This window comes from Oratosquilla oratoria, chromosome 1, assembly GCF_046742065.1.
Source record: "Oratosquilla oratoria isolate Oo_2021 chromosome 1, ASM4674206v1, whole genome shotgun sequence".
Taxonomy (NCBI): Eukaryota; Metazoa; Arthropoda; class Malacostraca; order Stomatopoda; family Squillidae; genus Oratosquilla; species Oratosquilla oratoria.
In genome coordinates, this window is record NC_134777.1 from 50,614,508 (window position 1) to 50,633,717 (window position 19,210).

At 38.0% G+C, this 19,210-nt stretch overlaps 1 protein-coding gene across 6 annotated transcripts in view; it reads left to right on the top strand.

Annotated features, from left to right (window-relative positions):
- LOC143018678 (N-acetylated-alpha-linked acidic dipeptidase 2-like) overlaps window positions 1–19,210 on the top strand; it is a 114,762-nt gene that overhangs the window by 89,153 nt on the left and 6,399 nt on the right. For all 6 annotated transcript variants that reach the window (XM_076176452.1, XM_076174519.1, XM_076175828.1 and 3 more), the window contains 6 exons: window positions 1,399–1,591; window positions 6,264–6,575; window positions 6,695–6,788; window positions 13,419–13,580; window positions 13,711–13,813; window positions 14,515–14,754. In XM_076176452.1, the coding sequence (XP_076032567.1) occupies window positions 1,399–1,591; window positions 6,264–6,575; window positions 6,695–6,788; window positions 13,419–13,580; window positions 13,711–13,813; window positions 14,515–14,754 (1,104 nt within the window). The remainder of the gene's footprint in view (window positions 1–1,398; window positions 1,592–6,263; window positions 6,576–6,694; window positions 6,789–13,418; window positions 13,581–13,710; window positions 13,814–14,514; window positions 14,755–19,210) is intronic.

The window sequence follows — 19,210 nt, forward strand, 5'->3', positions numbered from 1 at the left end:
ATAAGCACCCCTGTACCCCCATCCTCCATCCCTCCCTTGCATAACAGTATCATCCATACACAGTCATTTTCACTCATCTCTATATCCTGCTTTCTCCCTTCCTTGCTCATCAGATATTCTCCTCTTTTGCAACACCCCCTTCACCCCATCCATTACACAAATATAGGAAAAAAACTTACTACTCAAACATAAACAACAACCACCTACACCGCACAACACGCCCATACAAAAATGCATTCACACCCAGATTACAAAACAGTCACTTCAAAACTAACTACCCAACTCCCTTCTCCAACAAACTGCTCAAGATATTAGCCCCACAGAAGAATCCCTTTCAAGGGAAGCAAGAACCATACATGCATGTTTGTGTTCAGATCACCATCTAGCACTTAAATACCAGCACAGAATAGGTTTGGCCATAGAAATAGACTGCTTCAGTTTGATGGTGCAGCGGAACTGTTCTCAACTGCCAGTTCAACAATCCGAGTTCAAGCTCCACCCAGGGCTGAAAAAATATCAGCACCTCTGTATTGTGAGCTGGCACAACAATTCTGGTAGGCAAGGAGTTAGGGGTATGTGTGTAATATCCCAGCATTACCCATAGATCTGGCCATTTATTAACTCAGATCTCTCATCCTGGAGTGTAATAGATGTAGATCATGAGTCCAACATTTGATCCAAGACTAGTAAAAAAAATCACAGAACATCTATTTCCTCTTTGGTGTTTTGTTTGTGTGTTTAACCAAATTCAGGGGTATCTGCAAAAATATGGTCTATCAGTGAGTTAAGTAACTGAAGTTGAAAGATGTAGCCCTCGAGATGATTTTTGTGCATGGTATTGAAGTATTTGTGATGTAAATAGTTTTCTTTCATGGTACTAATATATTATGTTGTTGGAGAGTGACACAAACAAGTAGAGGCTTTTTGGGAATTATTACAATGACATTACCTTAAGGTTCTGTTCAACTTGTTTATCTGTATATTTAATTATTTTTATAACAGATTTAGCTGCAGGAATGGCAAGATCCTTAAACCAGTCATAATTCCAGAGGTACAGCTGGATACTAAATTTAGCTGGGGCTGATATAAATGGTTAACCCTTTGATTTGTATATGGATTTCCCTCAGCTGAAAGATATTACCTGGTAGTGGCCAGAATAACCATAAGAATTGAATGTTGACGACAAAGGGTTAATTGAGACAGATTTAATCCTTTGATAATTAAAGCTGTTTCCCTAAGGTGAATAGAAAGATTACTTGGTGGCAGTTACAATCAACACAAGTTCAATATAGATGTCAAAGAACTTTTATGGGATGTAGTTCATATCATATGGTTCCACATATTCAGGTTTCCTATGTTACTGACCACAATAATGCCAACCATTTGTGGTATTTTCAGGACTGTGATGATTGGATGCCATTATGATTACTGGTACAGTGGAGGGTCTGATCCTGACACTGGTCTGGCCTCTATGATGGCCATGAGTGAAGCAGTGGCTCTTGGAATGCCTGGTGGGACTTACAGGCAGCTCATGTTTAATGCTTGGGATGCTGAAGAGTTTGGTATTATTGGTTCTGCTGAGTTCAACAAGGTATGAGAATGCTTCTAACCTTGAAACTTTTCAATATTGCATGCACGATTTTTCTTTTGTTTGAATTATTTTGCAGAATATTCTATAATTAAACACTGAAAAATTATCTTTGGAAACTAAATCTTCTGATCACTGGTAAACAAAATTTTGTTTATGCATTTCTCAGGAGACAAGTTGTCCATGACCACAACTACAAGGTCTTTTTCTACACTAGCTTTGTTGACTGATTTGTTACTCATTGCATGTTTCACAGATGGTATTTTTGTGCTAGATTCCATTTCTAAAGTTATATTTTTCATGTAGGACTTCATTCCTCACTTTTAACTCCATTCATAAATCATGTTCAAGTTGTGTTACAGTTGGTTGTAGTCATCCCCATTTTCTGTTTTCCTCATGATTTCTGTGTTATCTCCAAACACAGTGGAGTAACTTGATGTAGTGTCTATTATGTAATTTACATATATGAAGAACATAACTGGTGCTAATACTGATCCTTATATTTACATTGTATTTACCTAATTGTAGTATACAGTAAAGGTGCAACACTCATTGGGTCCCATCTACTTTCCAATTTATCATATCTAGCCTGAAATTTATGTACAGCTCAAACTTAATCTATATCCTTGATTTTCAAATATCATGTTTAGATATGAATTCATGTATTGTTTGAGCTTGGGTTATATCACCTTCTAAACTATTCCAAGTATTTATACATCTATATGGAAAACTGTATTTCTTCACATCCATTAGACATGTTGGCTTTCTTAATTTGTTCTCATGACCTCTAAAAGCCCTCCTGTTATGTGTGTTGACATCACAACATACATACATACCTACAAGTATGATAATGTATTAGATGAGTAGCCTATATGTTTCTAATCCCATTTTTTTCATGGGATGTTTTGGGATGTTCAAACACATCTGTTAGGTCAGTGGGTGTATTTTGGTTGGTCTGCCTTTGTGTGAAGTTATATGCACAAAAAAGTAAACAATATACAAAACATACCATGTAGCACATGAGCATTGTGGCTATCTAACCTTTTAAGCTTTTACTCTAGAGTGATTGATATGCTGCAAAAGAGAGGGGTGGGTGGACTGTGTGTACCTGGACCTAGAGAGAGCATTTGATAAAGTACCTAACCGTCAGCTTATGGGGAAATTGGAGCATGTTGGAGGACTTAGAGGCAAACTATTAGAATGGATTGAAGACTGTTTGAAGGAAAGATACATGAGGACAATAGTAAAGGACAAGATGTCAAACTGGAGAGCAGTAAAGAGCAGAGTACCACAAGGTTCAGTGCTTATGCCAATAATGTTTCTTGTCTGTGTTAATGACATGATGGAAGGAACAATTTATGCCAACATGTTTACAGATGATGCAAAATTCATGAGAATACAGTGGAATATTGCAAAAAGATCTAGATACTACAGTATAAGCTCTTTTAACCGGCACGAGTGGGACCAAAGACGTGCCGGAAAGGGGAAATCCCGGTTACGAGAAGGAATATTAAAAAAATATATTTATTGCCTTTATTCATAGAGTACTTAAATAAAATTCATTTAATGGCTTCACTTTTGTTGTTTATTTATTTACCAGTATATTCATATTTATTTATCTTTATGAAATCACGTATGTCTCTTTGTTTAGAATGTTTGTCTCTCTGCATTAAAAATTCATTTTGAAGACAGTGAAGAGACATCACGTCGTGAGTCCCCATGTAGGTGCACTGCTCCGCAAACTTGATAAATGTTGCCAATCCTTTAGCGGCATCCTTCCATGTTACTCTTGGCTCTGGGTCATCTTCCTCTTCACTATCAACCTCTGTTTCCTTACCATACTTCTCCTCAATCACTGCCTGAATGATTTCATCATCAGTTAGTGTGGGGGTGATAGCTTCGTCATTATCGACCTCCATCCACTCCTGAAGAGCTTCATCAGTGACGCTAAGCTTAGCACTACCACGCATATCCTTCAACTCAGCCATCACTGCCTTCCTTTGCTGTCGGTATGTGTTTGTGTGTTGAGAGAGTTGCTAATAGACAGTCGCACGCTTAACATCAGGCGTCTTATTACAGTGGGCACTGGGCCTGACAGAGCGGCGGGACTTGTGGGAGATGGCGGGAAAGATGCGGGCTACCTCTGGCGACAGCGGGAGTGGCGTGGGAATTTTAAATTTTATTTTTTCAAATTTTTACATTTTTATACACAATTGTTATTTCCTCGTGAATAATATGCCGGTTATAAGAAGGAGCCGGATACGAGAATAACGGATAAAAGTGCTTTTACTGTATTTTTGCAAGGAGCCAAGAATGGTCGAGGTACACAATCCACCACCCCTTTCTTTTGCAGCACATCAATCACTCTCAAGTAGAAGCTTAAAAGGTGTGACACACATGACCCTCCAGATCTGAAGCCAAACTGACTGTCTATTAGAATGTTCATTTCTTCAAGATATTTGGTCTATTGATCTTTCACAGTCTTTTCACATGATTTCACTCTTGTGTTGGTCAGTGATACAGACTACTAGTGACTCTCCTATCTGATACCTTGCCTTTTACTACTATTCTAATGAGTCTATATTTCAGGAAATTCTTTACCTAGTTTAGTGGATATCCCATCAAACTACCAATATGTTCTAGTTTCAATACAAGTCTTTTGTGGGAGACTTTGTCAAAAGCTTTTTCAAGATCAAAGTATATACAATTCACCCACCCATTTCTTTCTTGAATTGCCACTTTCCCTGGTCTGGATGGATGCTGTGCAGAATGTCTGAAAAAGGGAGGTACAGTGATGGTGGACTGGCTGGTGAGGTTATTTAATGTTTCCTGGAGAGAGGGTAGAGTGCCCGAGGACTGGAGGAGTGCCTGTATAGTTCCACTTTACAAAGGAAAAAGGGGCAAGTGTGAATGTAGTAGTTTCAGAGGAATTAGCTTATTAAGTGTAGTTGGGAAGGCTTATGGGAGGATATTGATTGAGAGGATTAGGAGAGGAACAGAGGGAGTAATTGGTGAGGAACAGTGTGGATTTAGGACGGGTAGAGGTTGTGTAGATCAGATCTTTGTGGTAAGACAGGTATGTGAGAAAGCTATAGGAAAGGGGAAGGATGTTTTTGGGGCTTTTATGGATCTGGAAAAGGCTTAAGACAGGGTAGACAGAAAGGCACTGTGGGAGGTTTTGCGGATATATAGGATAGGAGGAAAGCTTCTAGGAGCTGTCAAGAGTTTTTATGAGAGTAGTAGAGCTTGTGTCAGGATTAGAAATGGAGAGAGTGAGTGGTTCGAGGTAAAGGTGGGACTTCGTCAGGGATGTGTCATGTCGCCCTGGCTGTTCAACTTGTACATGGATGGGGTAGTACGAGAGGTAAATGCAAGGGTAGTGGGTCAGGGATTGGAGATGGTTAAAGAAAATGGAGTAAAGTGGGAGGTGAGCCAGCTGTTGTTTGCAGACAACACTGCGCTTGTGGCAGGATCGGAGGAGGGATTGAGGAAGTTGGTGACAGAGTTTGGGAGAGTGTGTGATAGAAGAAAGCTGAAGATAAATGTGGGTAAAAGTAAGGTGATGAGATGTTCAAGGGTTGAAAGGGACAGCAGACTGGAAGTGAGCATTAAGGGAGACCGACTGGAGGAAGTGGATAGTTTTAGATACTTGGGTGCAAATGTGGCAGGGAAAGGTAGAGTGGAGGAAGAATATAGATTGAGAGAAGCGAGTAAATGCCTTGGTGGATTAAAAAGTGTAATGAAGAATAGACATTTGGGAATGGATGCTAAGGGGAGACTGTATGAAGGAGTGATTGTGCCAACAGCACTGTATGGGGCAGAAACATGGAACATAAGAGAGGAAGAGAGAAGGAGTTTGATTGTTTTTGAGATGAGGTGTCTGAGAAGTATGATGGGGGTTACTAGGCTAGATAGAGTGAGAAATGAGGAGGTGAGGAGGAGAACAGGGGTGGAAAGGGAGCTGGGAGATAGGGTTGATGAAAGAGTATTGGGATGGTTTGGACACATGGAAAGAATGAGTGAAGAAAGACTAGTAAAAGAGGTGTGGAAGGCAGATGTGGAGGGAGTGAACATGAGGGGACGTCCTAGGATGAGGTGGATGGATGGGGTGAAGGGGGCTTTGGGGAAGAGGGGAATGTCTGTTGAGGAAGGACGGGAGAGGACAGAAGACAGGGGTAAATGGAGAATGGTTGTATATGGATGATGTTGTGATGCATGAGGTGGAATGGGCAGGAGGATGGGAGGTGAGGTAGTATGTGTGAGCAAAATTTGACGCAGCCTGAAGGGATTTCTCCCCGTCTTCTCCTTTTATGCATGGGGGGATAGAGAGGAGGAGGGTTACTGATTTAATGAAGCAGCCTTACTGTGAATGTGCTGTGTCTTGCAACACTGCTTCTGACCCAGGGCAGTGGAAAAGGTGCAGGGATGACCCGTCATCCAGGAGGTGCCAAGATAAGAGGGAGGGTGGAGGGGTGTGGAGTGTATTTAGTGATGGAATGGGTGGGAATGATTTTATGCCTTTTCCTTTTTGACCACCTCCCTTGTAAGGGGGAAAAAGCCTTGGTATATGTATGTAGAAACTTAATAAGATGGAATACATGATTTACCTTTCTTGATGCCACATTAGTTGTTACTTGTCCTCAGCTTTGAATTGGGTTATACTATATTTTTTCAGCTCTACTCTTCCTGGATTGAACAGTCTGTCATGGCATACCTGAACACAGACCAAGCACTTCTTGGTACAGGATCTCTGAAGATCCTTGCATCTCCAGCTCTTCGGGAAGCTATAAGATTTGCAGCAAAAGATATTCTGTGGCCAGAAGGTGATGCCCATAATGTCTTCAATGCTTCTAATATGGGAGAAATGGGTTCTGAAGAAATGGGGAGGGAACCCTTTAGTAATCCAGGGTCAGGAAGTGACTTTGTAAGCTTCACCGCACAACATGGAGTACCTTCAGCACATTTCATGGCCATGGGGATTAATGGGGTGAGTATTTTGTCTTTAGAGAATGATATGTGGGTGAACACAGAAGAATTTTTTTTATATAACAAATTATTTAATACTTTAACATACCCCTACTCTAATATGATGAATTTGCATTTCAGAGTGACCAGTATTCCCTTTATCATAGTCAGTATGATGCAGCCTCTACTGTACAGGAGAAAGTTGACCCAGATTCCAAGTGGATAATTATGGTTGGTGAGTTGTCTTGCTCCTACTAAGTAGTTATTATTGGTTAAAAATGTACGGGTTGTGGTGATATTAAAAAGAAATTGTACAAACTCTTTTGAAATAAACAAAAATTAATTCAGTGTACTTTTGGAGGGTTCATTTTTTAGAATATATGAACAATAGTGATGAAAGTTGATACTGTCTACCCTTAGATGGCAGGAAGGAAACAGGTCCCCTCCCATCTTAGCTCCTGATGGGTAAAGGGTCATCCTTGTCCCTTGCCACACTACTTGGGTTAGAGGCAGCTAAGAAAACTTGAAATAATAGGTGTACAAGGAAAATTATTAAAATGGATGGAAGATTTCTTGAATGGGAGAAAATTGAGGATGGTACTTAGAGACAAAAACTCAACCTGGGAAGAAATGATAAGTGGAGTCCCACAAGGTTCTGTATTAGCTCTGATAATGTTTGCCATATATATAAATGACATGGATGAAGGTATTTACCTAGTTGTATGTTACGGGAAGGGGAGCTACACTCGTGGTGTCCCACCTTTGTATCTCACTGTGTCTAGTTTGCTCTTAAATTCATGAATGGTTTTTGCGCACACAATTTTTTCATCCAGTTTGTTCCAAGTGTCCACCACTCTATGTGGAAAACTGTTTTTCTTCAGATCTCTTCTATAACTATGTTTTATTTTCTTTCCATGTCCTCATGTGTTTCTCTTGTCCCAGTTTAACAAGTCCTCTCTATCGAGTATTTCTGCGCCCTTCTTGATTCTGTAGATGGTCAGTAGGTCACTGCTCTCTCTTCTTTGCTTCAGAGTTGGTAACTCCAGTTTAGCCAGTCTCTCCTCTTATGACAAGTTTGCAAGTGCAGGGGCCATTTTTGTGGCTGCTCTCTGGATTCTTTCTATTTTCTTTATATTCTTTTTTGTACTGTGTGACCACAATATTGCCGCATATTCTAGTCAAGGCCTTATCAGTGTGACTAATATTTTTTTAATCATTTCTTCATCCAGATATGTAAATGCCACTTTTATTGATCTTAGCAAGTTGTAGGATTCTCCGACAATTTTGTTTATCTGTTTATCATAGGACAAGTCATTTGAGATCATTACACCCAAATCTTTTTCGGATCCCACCTTCTTTACCTCCTTAGTTCCAATTTTATATTGTTCTCATATTCTATTTTTACTTTTTCCAAACTCCATTATGCTACACGTCTCAATGTTGAAGTCCATTTCCCATTTCTGACTCCAGTTCCATACCTTATTCAGGTCTTCCTGCAGTGATTCACAATTCTTTTCAGTTTTTACTTTCCTTAACAATTTAGTGTTGTCTGCAAAGAAGCTCATGTAACATTGCACATCATCATCCATGTCATTCACATGAATAGCAAACATTATTGGAGCCAATACAGATCCTTGTGGAACTCCACTGATCACCTCTTTCCAACCTGAATATTTTTCTCTTGGTACTACTCTCATCTTTCTACCAATCAGGAAGTCCTCCATCCATTTTAGTAGGTTCCCTTGTATTTCTGCTATATGTTCCAGTTTTTTAAATAATTTTTTGTGTGGTACCTTGTTGAAAGCTTTTTGTAAGTCCAGGAAGGCACAATCAGCCCATCCATTCCTTTCTTGTAAAAACATATTAAGTTTGTGGTACATGATCTTCCTTGTCTGAATCCAAATTGTCTTGGGTTTATTATATTATTTTCTTACAGGTGTTTTACCCATCTATTCTTGATAATTTCTCACAAATTTTGGCTATAGTGCTTGTTAGTGAGACCGGTGTATAGTTAGTTGGTTCTTCCTTGTTTCCTCCTTTATATATTGGTACAATGTTAGCATTTTTCCAGTCTTTTGGTATTTTTCCTTCTTTAAGTGAGCAACTTATTATGTTATGTATTTTATCCATTAGTTCTTTGCATTCTTTTAGAATCTAATTTGCAATTCCATCCGGCCCATACGATTTCCTGACACCAAGGTTTGATAGATGTTCCATTGAGTCCCTCTCTAAGACCCATGTAGGAACACAATGGTGGCATTGATTCCCCCTCCTCTTCTACCACAGGGGGAATCAAAGGAAAAGGTAGTCATAAAAATGTTTATAGGCTCAGTGGGATAGTATAAAGGAAGGACAGCAAATGTAGCATAGATGAATGATGTGTGGCTCTGATCTGTAAGGGTCCCTCAAAACAGTCCTCAAAGTACTGACTGTATGTCATCATACAGTCAGTATCTCTTTATGGTATATTTTATCATAATTTAAGGGACCAGCCACTAGTACCTGAAAGTGGTGGTCCTGCTAAACAGGTCTTATATATTGGGGTTGATGAAGAGTGATACACAATAGGTTTCTTTAAGAGCAGGTATTCTTAAAGAATACTAAGAACCTTTGAGAATAATTCAGTTCTGGTTTGGACAATTTCTTCCTTGCAAATGAAATGGGTTTTTTTATATCATCCACCTTTTGTAACAATACACATCCAACTCCAATCAGTGATGCATCTACATACATATATATACCAAAGGCTTTTTTCCCCTTACATGGGGGGTAGCCAAAAAGAAAAAGGCATAGAAACCACTCCCACCCATTCCATCCCCTACATATTCCACTCCCCTCCACCCTCCTCCCTCCCTCTCATCTTGGCACCTCCTGGATGATGGGTCATCCCTGCATCCTGTCCACTGCCCTAGGTCAGAAGCAGTGTCACAAGACACAGCACATCCACAGCAAGGCTGCTTCATTAATTCGGCGACCCCCCTCTCTGTCCCCTCATGCAGAAAAGGAGAAGATGGGGAGAAATCCCTTTGGGCTGCATCAAATTATTTCTCATACATACTTCCTCACCCCCCATCCCCCACCCACTCCCCCTCATGCATCACAGCATCATCCATACACAACCATTCTCCATTCACCCCTATCTTCTGTCCTCTCCCATCCTTCCTCAACAGACATTCCTCTTTTTTGTAATGCCCCTTTAACCCCATCCATCCATCTCATCCTAGGATGCCCCCTCATATTCACTCCTTCCACCTCTGCCTTCCACACCTCTTTTACTAATCTTTCTTCACTCATTCTTTCCATGTGTCCAAACCATCCTAATACTCTTTCATCAACCCTATCTCCCAACTCCCTTTCCACCCCTGTTCTCCTCACCTCCTCATTTCTCATGTAGTGTAGTAACCCCTATTGTACTTCTCAGACACCTCATCTCAAACACATTCAAACTCCTCTCTTCCTCTCTTATGTTCCATATTTCTGCCCCATACAGTGCTGTCAGCACAATCACTCCTTCATATAACCTCCTCTTAGCATCCATTCCCAGATGTCTATTTTTTATTACACATTTTAATCCACCAAGGCATTTACTCGCTTCTCTCAATCTACATTCTACCTCCACCCCCACTCCTCCCTTTCCTGCCACATTCGCACCCAAGTATCTAAAACTATCCACTTCCTCCAGTCTCTCTCTCTTAATGCTCACTTCCAGCCTGCTGTCACCCTCTTCCCTTGTACATCTCATCACCTTACTTTTACCCACATTTATCTTTAGCTTCCTTCATTCACACACCTTCTCAAACTCTGTCACTAACTTCCTCAATCCCTCCTCTGATCCTACTACAAGTGGAGTGTCATCAGCAAACAATAATTGGCTTATTTCCCACTTTTCTCCATTTTCTTTAAGCATCTCCAACCCCTGACCCACCACCCTTGCATTCACCTCTTGCACCACTCCATCCATGTATAGATTGAACAGCCAGGGTGACATAACACATCCCTGATGAAGTACAACCACTCCTCGTTTAACGACGACAATTGGAACCAGCGCGCCGTCGTTAACCGAATTGGTCGTTAAGCGAAAGTGTATACATATACATACATGTACTGTATGTACAATGTCCAGCAATACATGTATCTTTATTTTTGTGTATTTTCCCTCTTTTATACAGTACATTAAAGCTTTATTTACTGTTTATTTATGGTGGTTAGGTTCCTGAAATTACCGTATATGACCAAATCCGCGTATGCTGACATTCCATATTGAATACCAGGGTATTTTTATTAGTTTCGACCATGGGCGCAATATAGCAATAGAAAATTAATTATCAATTTTGTAAATTAAAATGTATCAACATATTATGCAATTTTGTGGGTGGAAATGAAAGTAAAAAATACCATGCTACAAGAAAATATGCTAATGAACGAAGTCGGTAGCATAGGATCGGGACGCCATCTTGTCGTCTACCAACGTCTCTCACGACGACAACAACGAGGACGAGTGTATACATATACGTACATGTACTGTATGTACAATGTCCAGCAATACATGTATCTTTATTTTCGTGTATTTTCCCTCTTTTATACAGTACATTAAAACTTTATTTACTGTTTATTTACGGTGGTTAGGTTCCTGAAATTACCGTATGCGACCAAATCCGCGTATGCTGACTTTCCATATTGAATACCAGGGTATTTTTTTAGTTTCGACCATGGGCGCAATATAGCAATAGAAAATTAATTATTAATTTTGTAAATTAAAATGTATCAACGTAATATGCAATTTTGTGGGCAGAAATGAAAGTAAAAAATACCATGCTACAAGAAAATATGCTAATGAACGAAGTCGGTAGCATAGGATCGGGACACCATCTTGTCTGCCATCGTCTCTCATGACAACGACAACGAGGACGAGCCGGATGACATTTAATTTGCAGGTAATGATTTATCAAACACAGGTTAGATTAGTTTAGTTTAGGTTAGACGAATTTATCATCCTTTCATTTCTTCGACATCGGCATCTATCATAAACACGGTGTACCATTCGTATGACATGATTTCGTTACTTACGAAATTTGTTTTAGCACCTTTTTTTTCCGCTCACAAAATTGCATATTTCGTTGATACATTATAATTTACAAAATTGATAATTAATTTTGTATTGCTATATTGTGCCCTTGGTCGAAACTAAAAATTTACCACTACTGGTATATACTGTACCCCAGGTAGTTTTTTCAGCTTGCAGGATGGTAATGTAGACCTAAGCTTCAGAACACTTTACCTCACAGGTAATATCCACCGTACAAGTTCATTTATAACATCATACAAATTTGCCTCAGCCAACTTAATTATCGTACACGACGTCGTAACTTCGGGAGATTTAGGTTAAACGAATGTCATAAAGCCCGTCGTTACTCCGAGTTGTCGTTAACCGAGTAGGTCGTTAAACAAGGAGTACCTGTACCACCTTTACCTCAAACCATTCACTCTCTCCATTTCTAATCCTGACACAAGCTCTACTACTCTCATACTTGTAGTGACCCATCTTTGTATCTCTCAGCATCTAGTTTGTTCTTAAATTCTTGCACCTACTATTCTTTTGTCCAATTTGTTCCAGACAGCTATCACTCAGTGTGGAAAACTATTCTTTTTCAGATTTCTTCTATAACTATCCTTTTTGAGTTTCTTTTTGTGTCCTCTTGTTTTTCTTCTGTCCCACTGTAATAAATCCTCTCTATCAAGGACTTCCATACCTTTCATGATTCTATAAATGGCCAGTAGATCTCTTTCTCTTCTTTGTTCCAGGGTTGTTAGTTCCAGTTTGGACAATCTTTATTTTAAGTCAATTTTGAAAGTGTTGGTGCCATCTTTGTCATTGCTCTTTGGATTCTTTCTAATTTCTTTATATTCTTTTTTGTGTTAGATGTCCATAGTGTCGCAGCACATATTCCAATCTTGATCTTATCAGCATGACTAATATTTTCTTTACCATTTCTTCATCCATGTAGTTAAAGGCAACCTTTATTGTTCTTAGTAAATTGTAGGTTTCTCCGACTATTTTGTTTATATGCTTGTCTGGTGGCATGTCTTTGCGAATAATTACTCCTAGGTCCTTTTCCAAGCTAACTATTTTTACTTCTTTTGTACCAACCTTATATTGCCCTGATAGTCTATTCTTACTTTTACCATTATACTGCATTTCTTGATATTGAAGTTCACTTCCCACTTTTGGCTCCATTTCCAGACTTTGTCCAGATCTCTCTAAAGTGATTCACAGTCTTTCTCTGTACAGTACTTATTTTCTTTGGTAGTTTTGCATCATCTGCAAAGAAGTTCATATAACATTCAACACCTTCATCCTTGGCGTATGCCCCTACTTGATGATGATGGTGATGTGTTGTTGGAAATGTTAGTTAAAGCTCTTATGGCTGTTTGGCCAAGTTGTATGAGGTGGATGTTTGAGATTTTGTCTGGGCCTTCAGTGTAGGAGTTTTTCAGTATCTTTATGACCCCTTCTATGTCTACTGGTGAAAGAGGGTGGCTTTAGTGTCTGGTTTGATTTTCCATATTTCTTTAGTTATTTTCCTATTTTCTGGTGTTGCAGACTTGATGGTTGTTGTGAAGACTTGTTGATGGCAACATCATGAGTGGGGATTGGGATGTCATGTAATCATTTCTCTGGGTGATTTTTGTAGGCAGCTGGGAGTGTTCTTGGATTTCTGGAGGATTGCCATAAGAATTATGAACTGTGCTTATTGTAGATTTTGTCAATATAGAACCAAAATTACCATATTTTTTCTATGATTGGGAATATCCTTGAAATCCCATCTTCAGTTTATTATCACTGAGCATAGATTATTTTTTCCAGCTTCACTCCTTGGATCAACTGCACTAGCACTAACAGAAAGTGCACGACCTCCAGTGCGATTTACTGATGTCAGTACAGACTTGATTGGAGGATGGAAAAAATTTATGGCAGAACACAAGGATTCACTAAAGAGTTCAAGATATGTATTCACAGATATTACTAGTAAGGATTTTGTATATCTATATGATCTTTTTCAAAGATTTGTTTCACTATCATCTATGGCATATGAATGTCCTACTTACAGATGGACAGATCAATTAGGCTAATTTGGTATTAATTTGAAATATTGCAGATGCTATAGAAGAGGAACTCAGAGTATTGCATGACCTTCTGGAAGATTTTGATGCCTCCAATCCTGATGCAAGGACCCATCTTCCTCCATATCTTAGGAGCAAGTGAGACCATGTTTACCCTTTTCTTACCTCATCAACATAGTGACATATTTTGTAAATATTGTTATGGTTAACATTAGATGGTTTCACACTGTTCAGGGGTGGGCCCCAAGCTGAAACAAGTCACTGAATCAGGACCCCACCTTGGGGTTTACCTTGTTTGCCTCATTGTCTGGAGATAGTGTCAGCCACTCAGGGTTACACCACCTGGTGGAGATGAGGGAGATTGACAGGTTTTGAAAATCGGCAGCTTTACTGTCCATATTGTAGGAACACCATGTGTAGGTTTTTGTCATTGGTCCATAATAGCAAGTAAAAGTGGGTAAGTGCTACTGATGAGGGTCAGCTCAGTAAAATCAACAGACACTAGGTAGAACAAAGCACATAAAGTATGCTGTATTTCATGATTCATACATATTTTAATACCTATATATTCCAAAGGGCCTTCTCCTCTTCTTATAAAGGAGGTAGCCAGCCAAGGCATGAATCCATCCTCCACTCATCCCTCACATCCATCCAACATCCATTTGTTTCCCTTTTAAAAATCTCGTAGCTCTTTGTGAGTGAAAGGCCATCCCTGCCCTCCACCTAATGCCTGAGCCAGAAGCAATGCAGCAAGACACAGCACCTCCACAACAGAGCCTGACAGCCAAAGCTGGTTTATCCCCACCACTTCATTTATTTATTTATTATTATTTTTTCAGATATTTTGACAGGCAAGTGCAGCAGTTTTTGAGCCTTGATCGTCACTTTTTATCTCCACGAGGTGTTTCTAGAAACTTTACATCTCATCTTATGACTGGACCAGATCCTAATGATATATACAAGGCAAAGTACTTCCCTCATGCTGCACAAAGCATCATTGATGCCCTTGTTGGTCGAAGTGGATGGTCAAAGGTCCATGAAGAACTATCTTATATATTGGCTAGTTTAGTATCCTTGAGGTAAGTGCAAGATAAAAATGTTTACTAGTGAAATATTTTTCCAGTTGCCATTGTGTCTCTTGTATGCATTGAATCCATTTACTATGTTGACATTTTCTAAAGTGAATAATCATCTACATACATATAAGTACAATAGCTAAAATATGTGAAAAAGTCATCAAAAGTAGATGGACTACATCTGGAAGAGAACAATATACTGAATCCAAAACAATTCGGTTTTAGACAAGGAAGATCATGTGCCACAAACTTGATTTATTTTTATTCAAGGTTAATAGATATAATGTATGAAAGGGATGTGCAGATTGTGCTTTCCTGGATTTACAAAAGGCATTTAATAAAGTACCACACAAAAAGCTATTAAGAAAATTCAAAACAACAGGAGGTGTACAAGGAAAATTATTGAAACGGAGAGAGGATTTCTTACATGGGAGTAAAATGAAAGTGGTGCTTAGAGATAAAAACTTGACCTGGGAAGCAGGGCTGTGGAGTCGGAGTCGGAAGCAATTACGGTGTCACTGGAGTCGGTAAAAATATACCGACTCCGACTCCAACTCCAGTTAAATTTACACTTTATAAGGCCTTCGTTTAGTCTGTAGAGTTATGCAGTGCACACTCCTTATAAGTAGATTATATGAAAAAAAAACATAATTTTATGAAATGTAATAAATCTCATCGTCTTATCTTTGTGGTCATTCCACTAAACCCCCAAAACATCCTTGTGCAACACTGGCTTTCAAATTTATACATAGACCGATAAACATCCAAAGTATTACTTGAATAAATTAAACATCTCAATTTTACACCTGTTGACATACAGTCACGGGAGCTGTAATATTCCTGTCAAGTTCCATATGCATCATTTCCATCACTCCATCAGTTTGGTGGTTTCTCCCACTGCTGTGTTGCCAAACAGTAGGATAATTATGATTTCAACTGTAGACTAACGCAATAATACTATCTCTTCTTTCCTTTCCCCATCTTTTTTCCCCACTATACTTTTAACAATGAATTATTGAAATAAGGATATCGAAAGTTGAAAAAAAGTTTCACATTCAAACACGTTCAGCTGTATTTTGTTTTGTACTTGTATCGATAAGATCGGTTCCAGAACCAGAGTAATGTCCATCGCAATAATCGCATAGCAGCACCAGTATGTAGTTAAACCAAGAGGTACTTGTGTCAGTAATTTCAGTACATTAAGACAAAAGAAGGTATGAAAACATATGAAGGATAATGATACCCAAAAAGTATGTATGATACATGCCTTTCAGTATCATACATGTTCAGCTGTAACACTCAACCTTGTACCGTACTCGTATTGATAAGGTTTATTCTCTCTATATTTACTGTTTCCTTTCAAGAAATTTGCCTAAACCTCTTTTATAAAGTATTTAAATTTTTTATTTTGTATTTGCAAAACTATATATGTAAAAAAAAATCTTCCATTATATTTCTTTTATTATTAGGTTTGTATAACCTTTACTAAGGTTATATTTCAACCTTTGTTATAAAGTACAGTATTTTTGTTTTTGAAATGTAATTATCACTTATTTGCAAAGATACATATTATGCCAAATGTCTTACATTATCAAATCTTTTTTTTTTTTACTGAATTTTCTTCAATATCCTTTAAAATGTTTTGTCTCTACTTCACTTATAAAGTATTAATGAAGAGGTCAAACATAGGAAAGCCACACTATAACATATATTTATTCTTTGATATAAACCAGTTATAATGATATAAGTCTACTCAAGATTAGAGCGTATGTGTGTTGTATAGGCTTTATAAAATATGTTTGCCATAATCAGTTAATTACATGAAGAGGAGTCGGAGGTGCCAAAAATAGAGGAGTCGGAGTCAGAGTTAGAGTCAGAGGTTTTGTGTTCCGACTCCACAGCCCTGCTGGAAAGAAATGATAAGTGAAGTCCCACAGGGTTCAGTATTGGCTCCGATAATGTTTGCCATATATATGAATGGCATGGATGAAGGTGTGGAATGTCATATGAACTTCTTTGCAAATGACGCAAAACTACTAAAGTAAATAAAAAAAATAAAAAAAAAGACAGTGAATCACTACAGAGAGACCTAGACAAAATCTGGGAATGGAACCAAAAATGGGAAGTGAACTTCAACATCAAGAAATGTATAATAGAGTTTGGAAAAAGTAAAAAAAGAATAACAGAACAGTATGAAATTGGTACAAAGGAAGTAAAGAAAGTTAGCTCTGAAAAGGACCTAGAAGTAATTATCACCAAAGACATGTCACCAGACAAGCATATAAACAAAATAGTCAGAGAAACCTACAATTTACCAAAATCAATAAAGGTGGCTTTTAATTACTTGGATGAAGTAATGGTAAAAATATGTTAGTCATACTGATAAGTCCAAGATTGGAGCACGTTGTGACATTGTGGACACCCAGTACAAAAAAGAATATAAGGAAATTAGAAAGAATCCAAAGAGCAACAACAAAGATGGCCTCAACACTTTCAAGATTGACATGCAAACAAAGATTGTCTAAACTGGAAATACCAACCCTGGAACAAAGAGAAAGAGGATATCTATTGGCCATTTACAGAATCATGAAAGACATAGAAGTCCTTGATAGAGAAGACTTATTAAAATGGGATAAAAGAAAAACAAGGGGACATGAAAAGAAACTCAAAAAGGTTAGTTATAGAAGATATCTGAAAAAAATAGTGGTAGTTTTCCACACAGAGTGGTGAATGTCTAGAGCAAATTGGATGAAACAATAGTGTGTGCAAACACCATACAAGAATTTAATAACAAACTAGATACTGAGAGATACAAAGATGGGTCACTGTGAGCATAGATCCCTTTCCTGTATTATACAACTAGGTAAACACAATTATAATGGGAATTGTAAAGATGAAATTAGAAGGTCCACTACCACCAAATAGTGTTGGACAAGGTTTATACAATGACTGGATGAAAAATAGAGAGGAAAAATAGGGTGGTAGAGGAGTCATGTTTTTGACTTAGAAGGGCCTAAATGTAACGAAGATCACAGGAGAAAATAATGTGGAATTGATCATGATAAGAGTTGAAAATAGTGACATGAAAAGTAAAAAATTTGTGGTGATCTAAGCCCTCTCGAAAACATGTTCTTGGAAAGAGAGTGACTATACCAAAATGTTGGAAGACATAAGGCATACATTAAATGAAATGCTGAAAGGAGGAAATCTAGTAATTATGGGTGATTTTAACTCTAAAGAAATATGTTGGGAGATGACAGTGAAGGGTGAAGAGGACCCTTGGGGAAACTTACTACTTAACATGATCATTAAATACACAATGACTCAATAGGTAAAAGAAAATACCAGATATAGAAAAGACTTGATATAATATTTACATGAGAGCCTGAAATTGTGAATAAAATTGAATGCAAGACACCAGTTGGGAAGTGATCACATACTACTTGAGCATGAACTAAAAGAGGAAATATATATGGGGAGAAACACAGAAAAGGAAGGCTGATTTATAACAAAATGGACTTTGGGACACTTAGAAAGTTCTTTCAAAAAGCAAGTTGGGAAAAATTCTATAATGAAGAAACACAAGTTGAAGAGAAATGGATGAATTTAAAGGAAATCTATAATGAAGGAGTGGATAAATATGCACCAAAACAAAAACAGGAAAAGGTATACATTAAGTGCTGGTATAACAGAAAGTGTAGTGAGGCAAAAGATAGAAGAGACAAAGCTTGGAAAAGAAAAAAAAAATGGAAAGTGCCAAATATATATAAACCTAAGAAATAAATATGTAAAAATATGCAGAGAAGAAAAAAGAAAATATGAAAAAGACATAATAGAAAAATGTGAAGATCAACTTAAATTATTCTATAAATATGTGAAGGGTAAAATAAGAAATAAACAGGAAATAGTAAAACTATATCAAGGGAACATGGAATTCACAGAGGATATAGAAATGGCTGAAATTATGCACAAACATTTCAAATCTGTGTTCACTAAAGAAAACGTACAGAATTTGGATGAAGGAAGGGGAGAAAGGTCCCCCCCCATTAGAGAAATAACTGTGACACAGAAAGAGATAAGAGACCAAATAATGAACCTTGATGTCAGAAAATCACACGGCCCAGATGGAATTGCAAACTGAATACTAAAAGAATGTAGAGATGAACTAATGGACAAAATATATAAGATGATAGATTGCTCACTCAAAGAAGGAAAGGTACCGCAAGACTGGAAAAATGCCAATATTGTACCAATATGTAGAAGGGGGAACAAGGAAAACCCAACAAACTATAGACCAGTCTCCCTTAAAAGTACAATAGCCAAAATTTGTGAGAAAGTTATCAAAAGTTGATGGACCATCTGGAGGACAACAGTATACTTAATCCAAGACAATTTGGATTTAAACAGAGAAGTTCATGTGCCACAAATTTGATCTGTTTCTATTCAAGGTTAATAGATA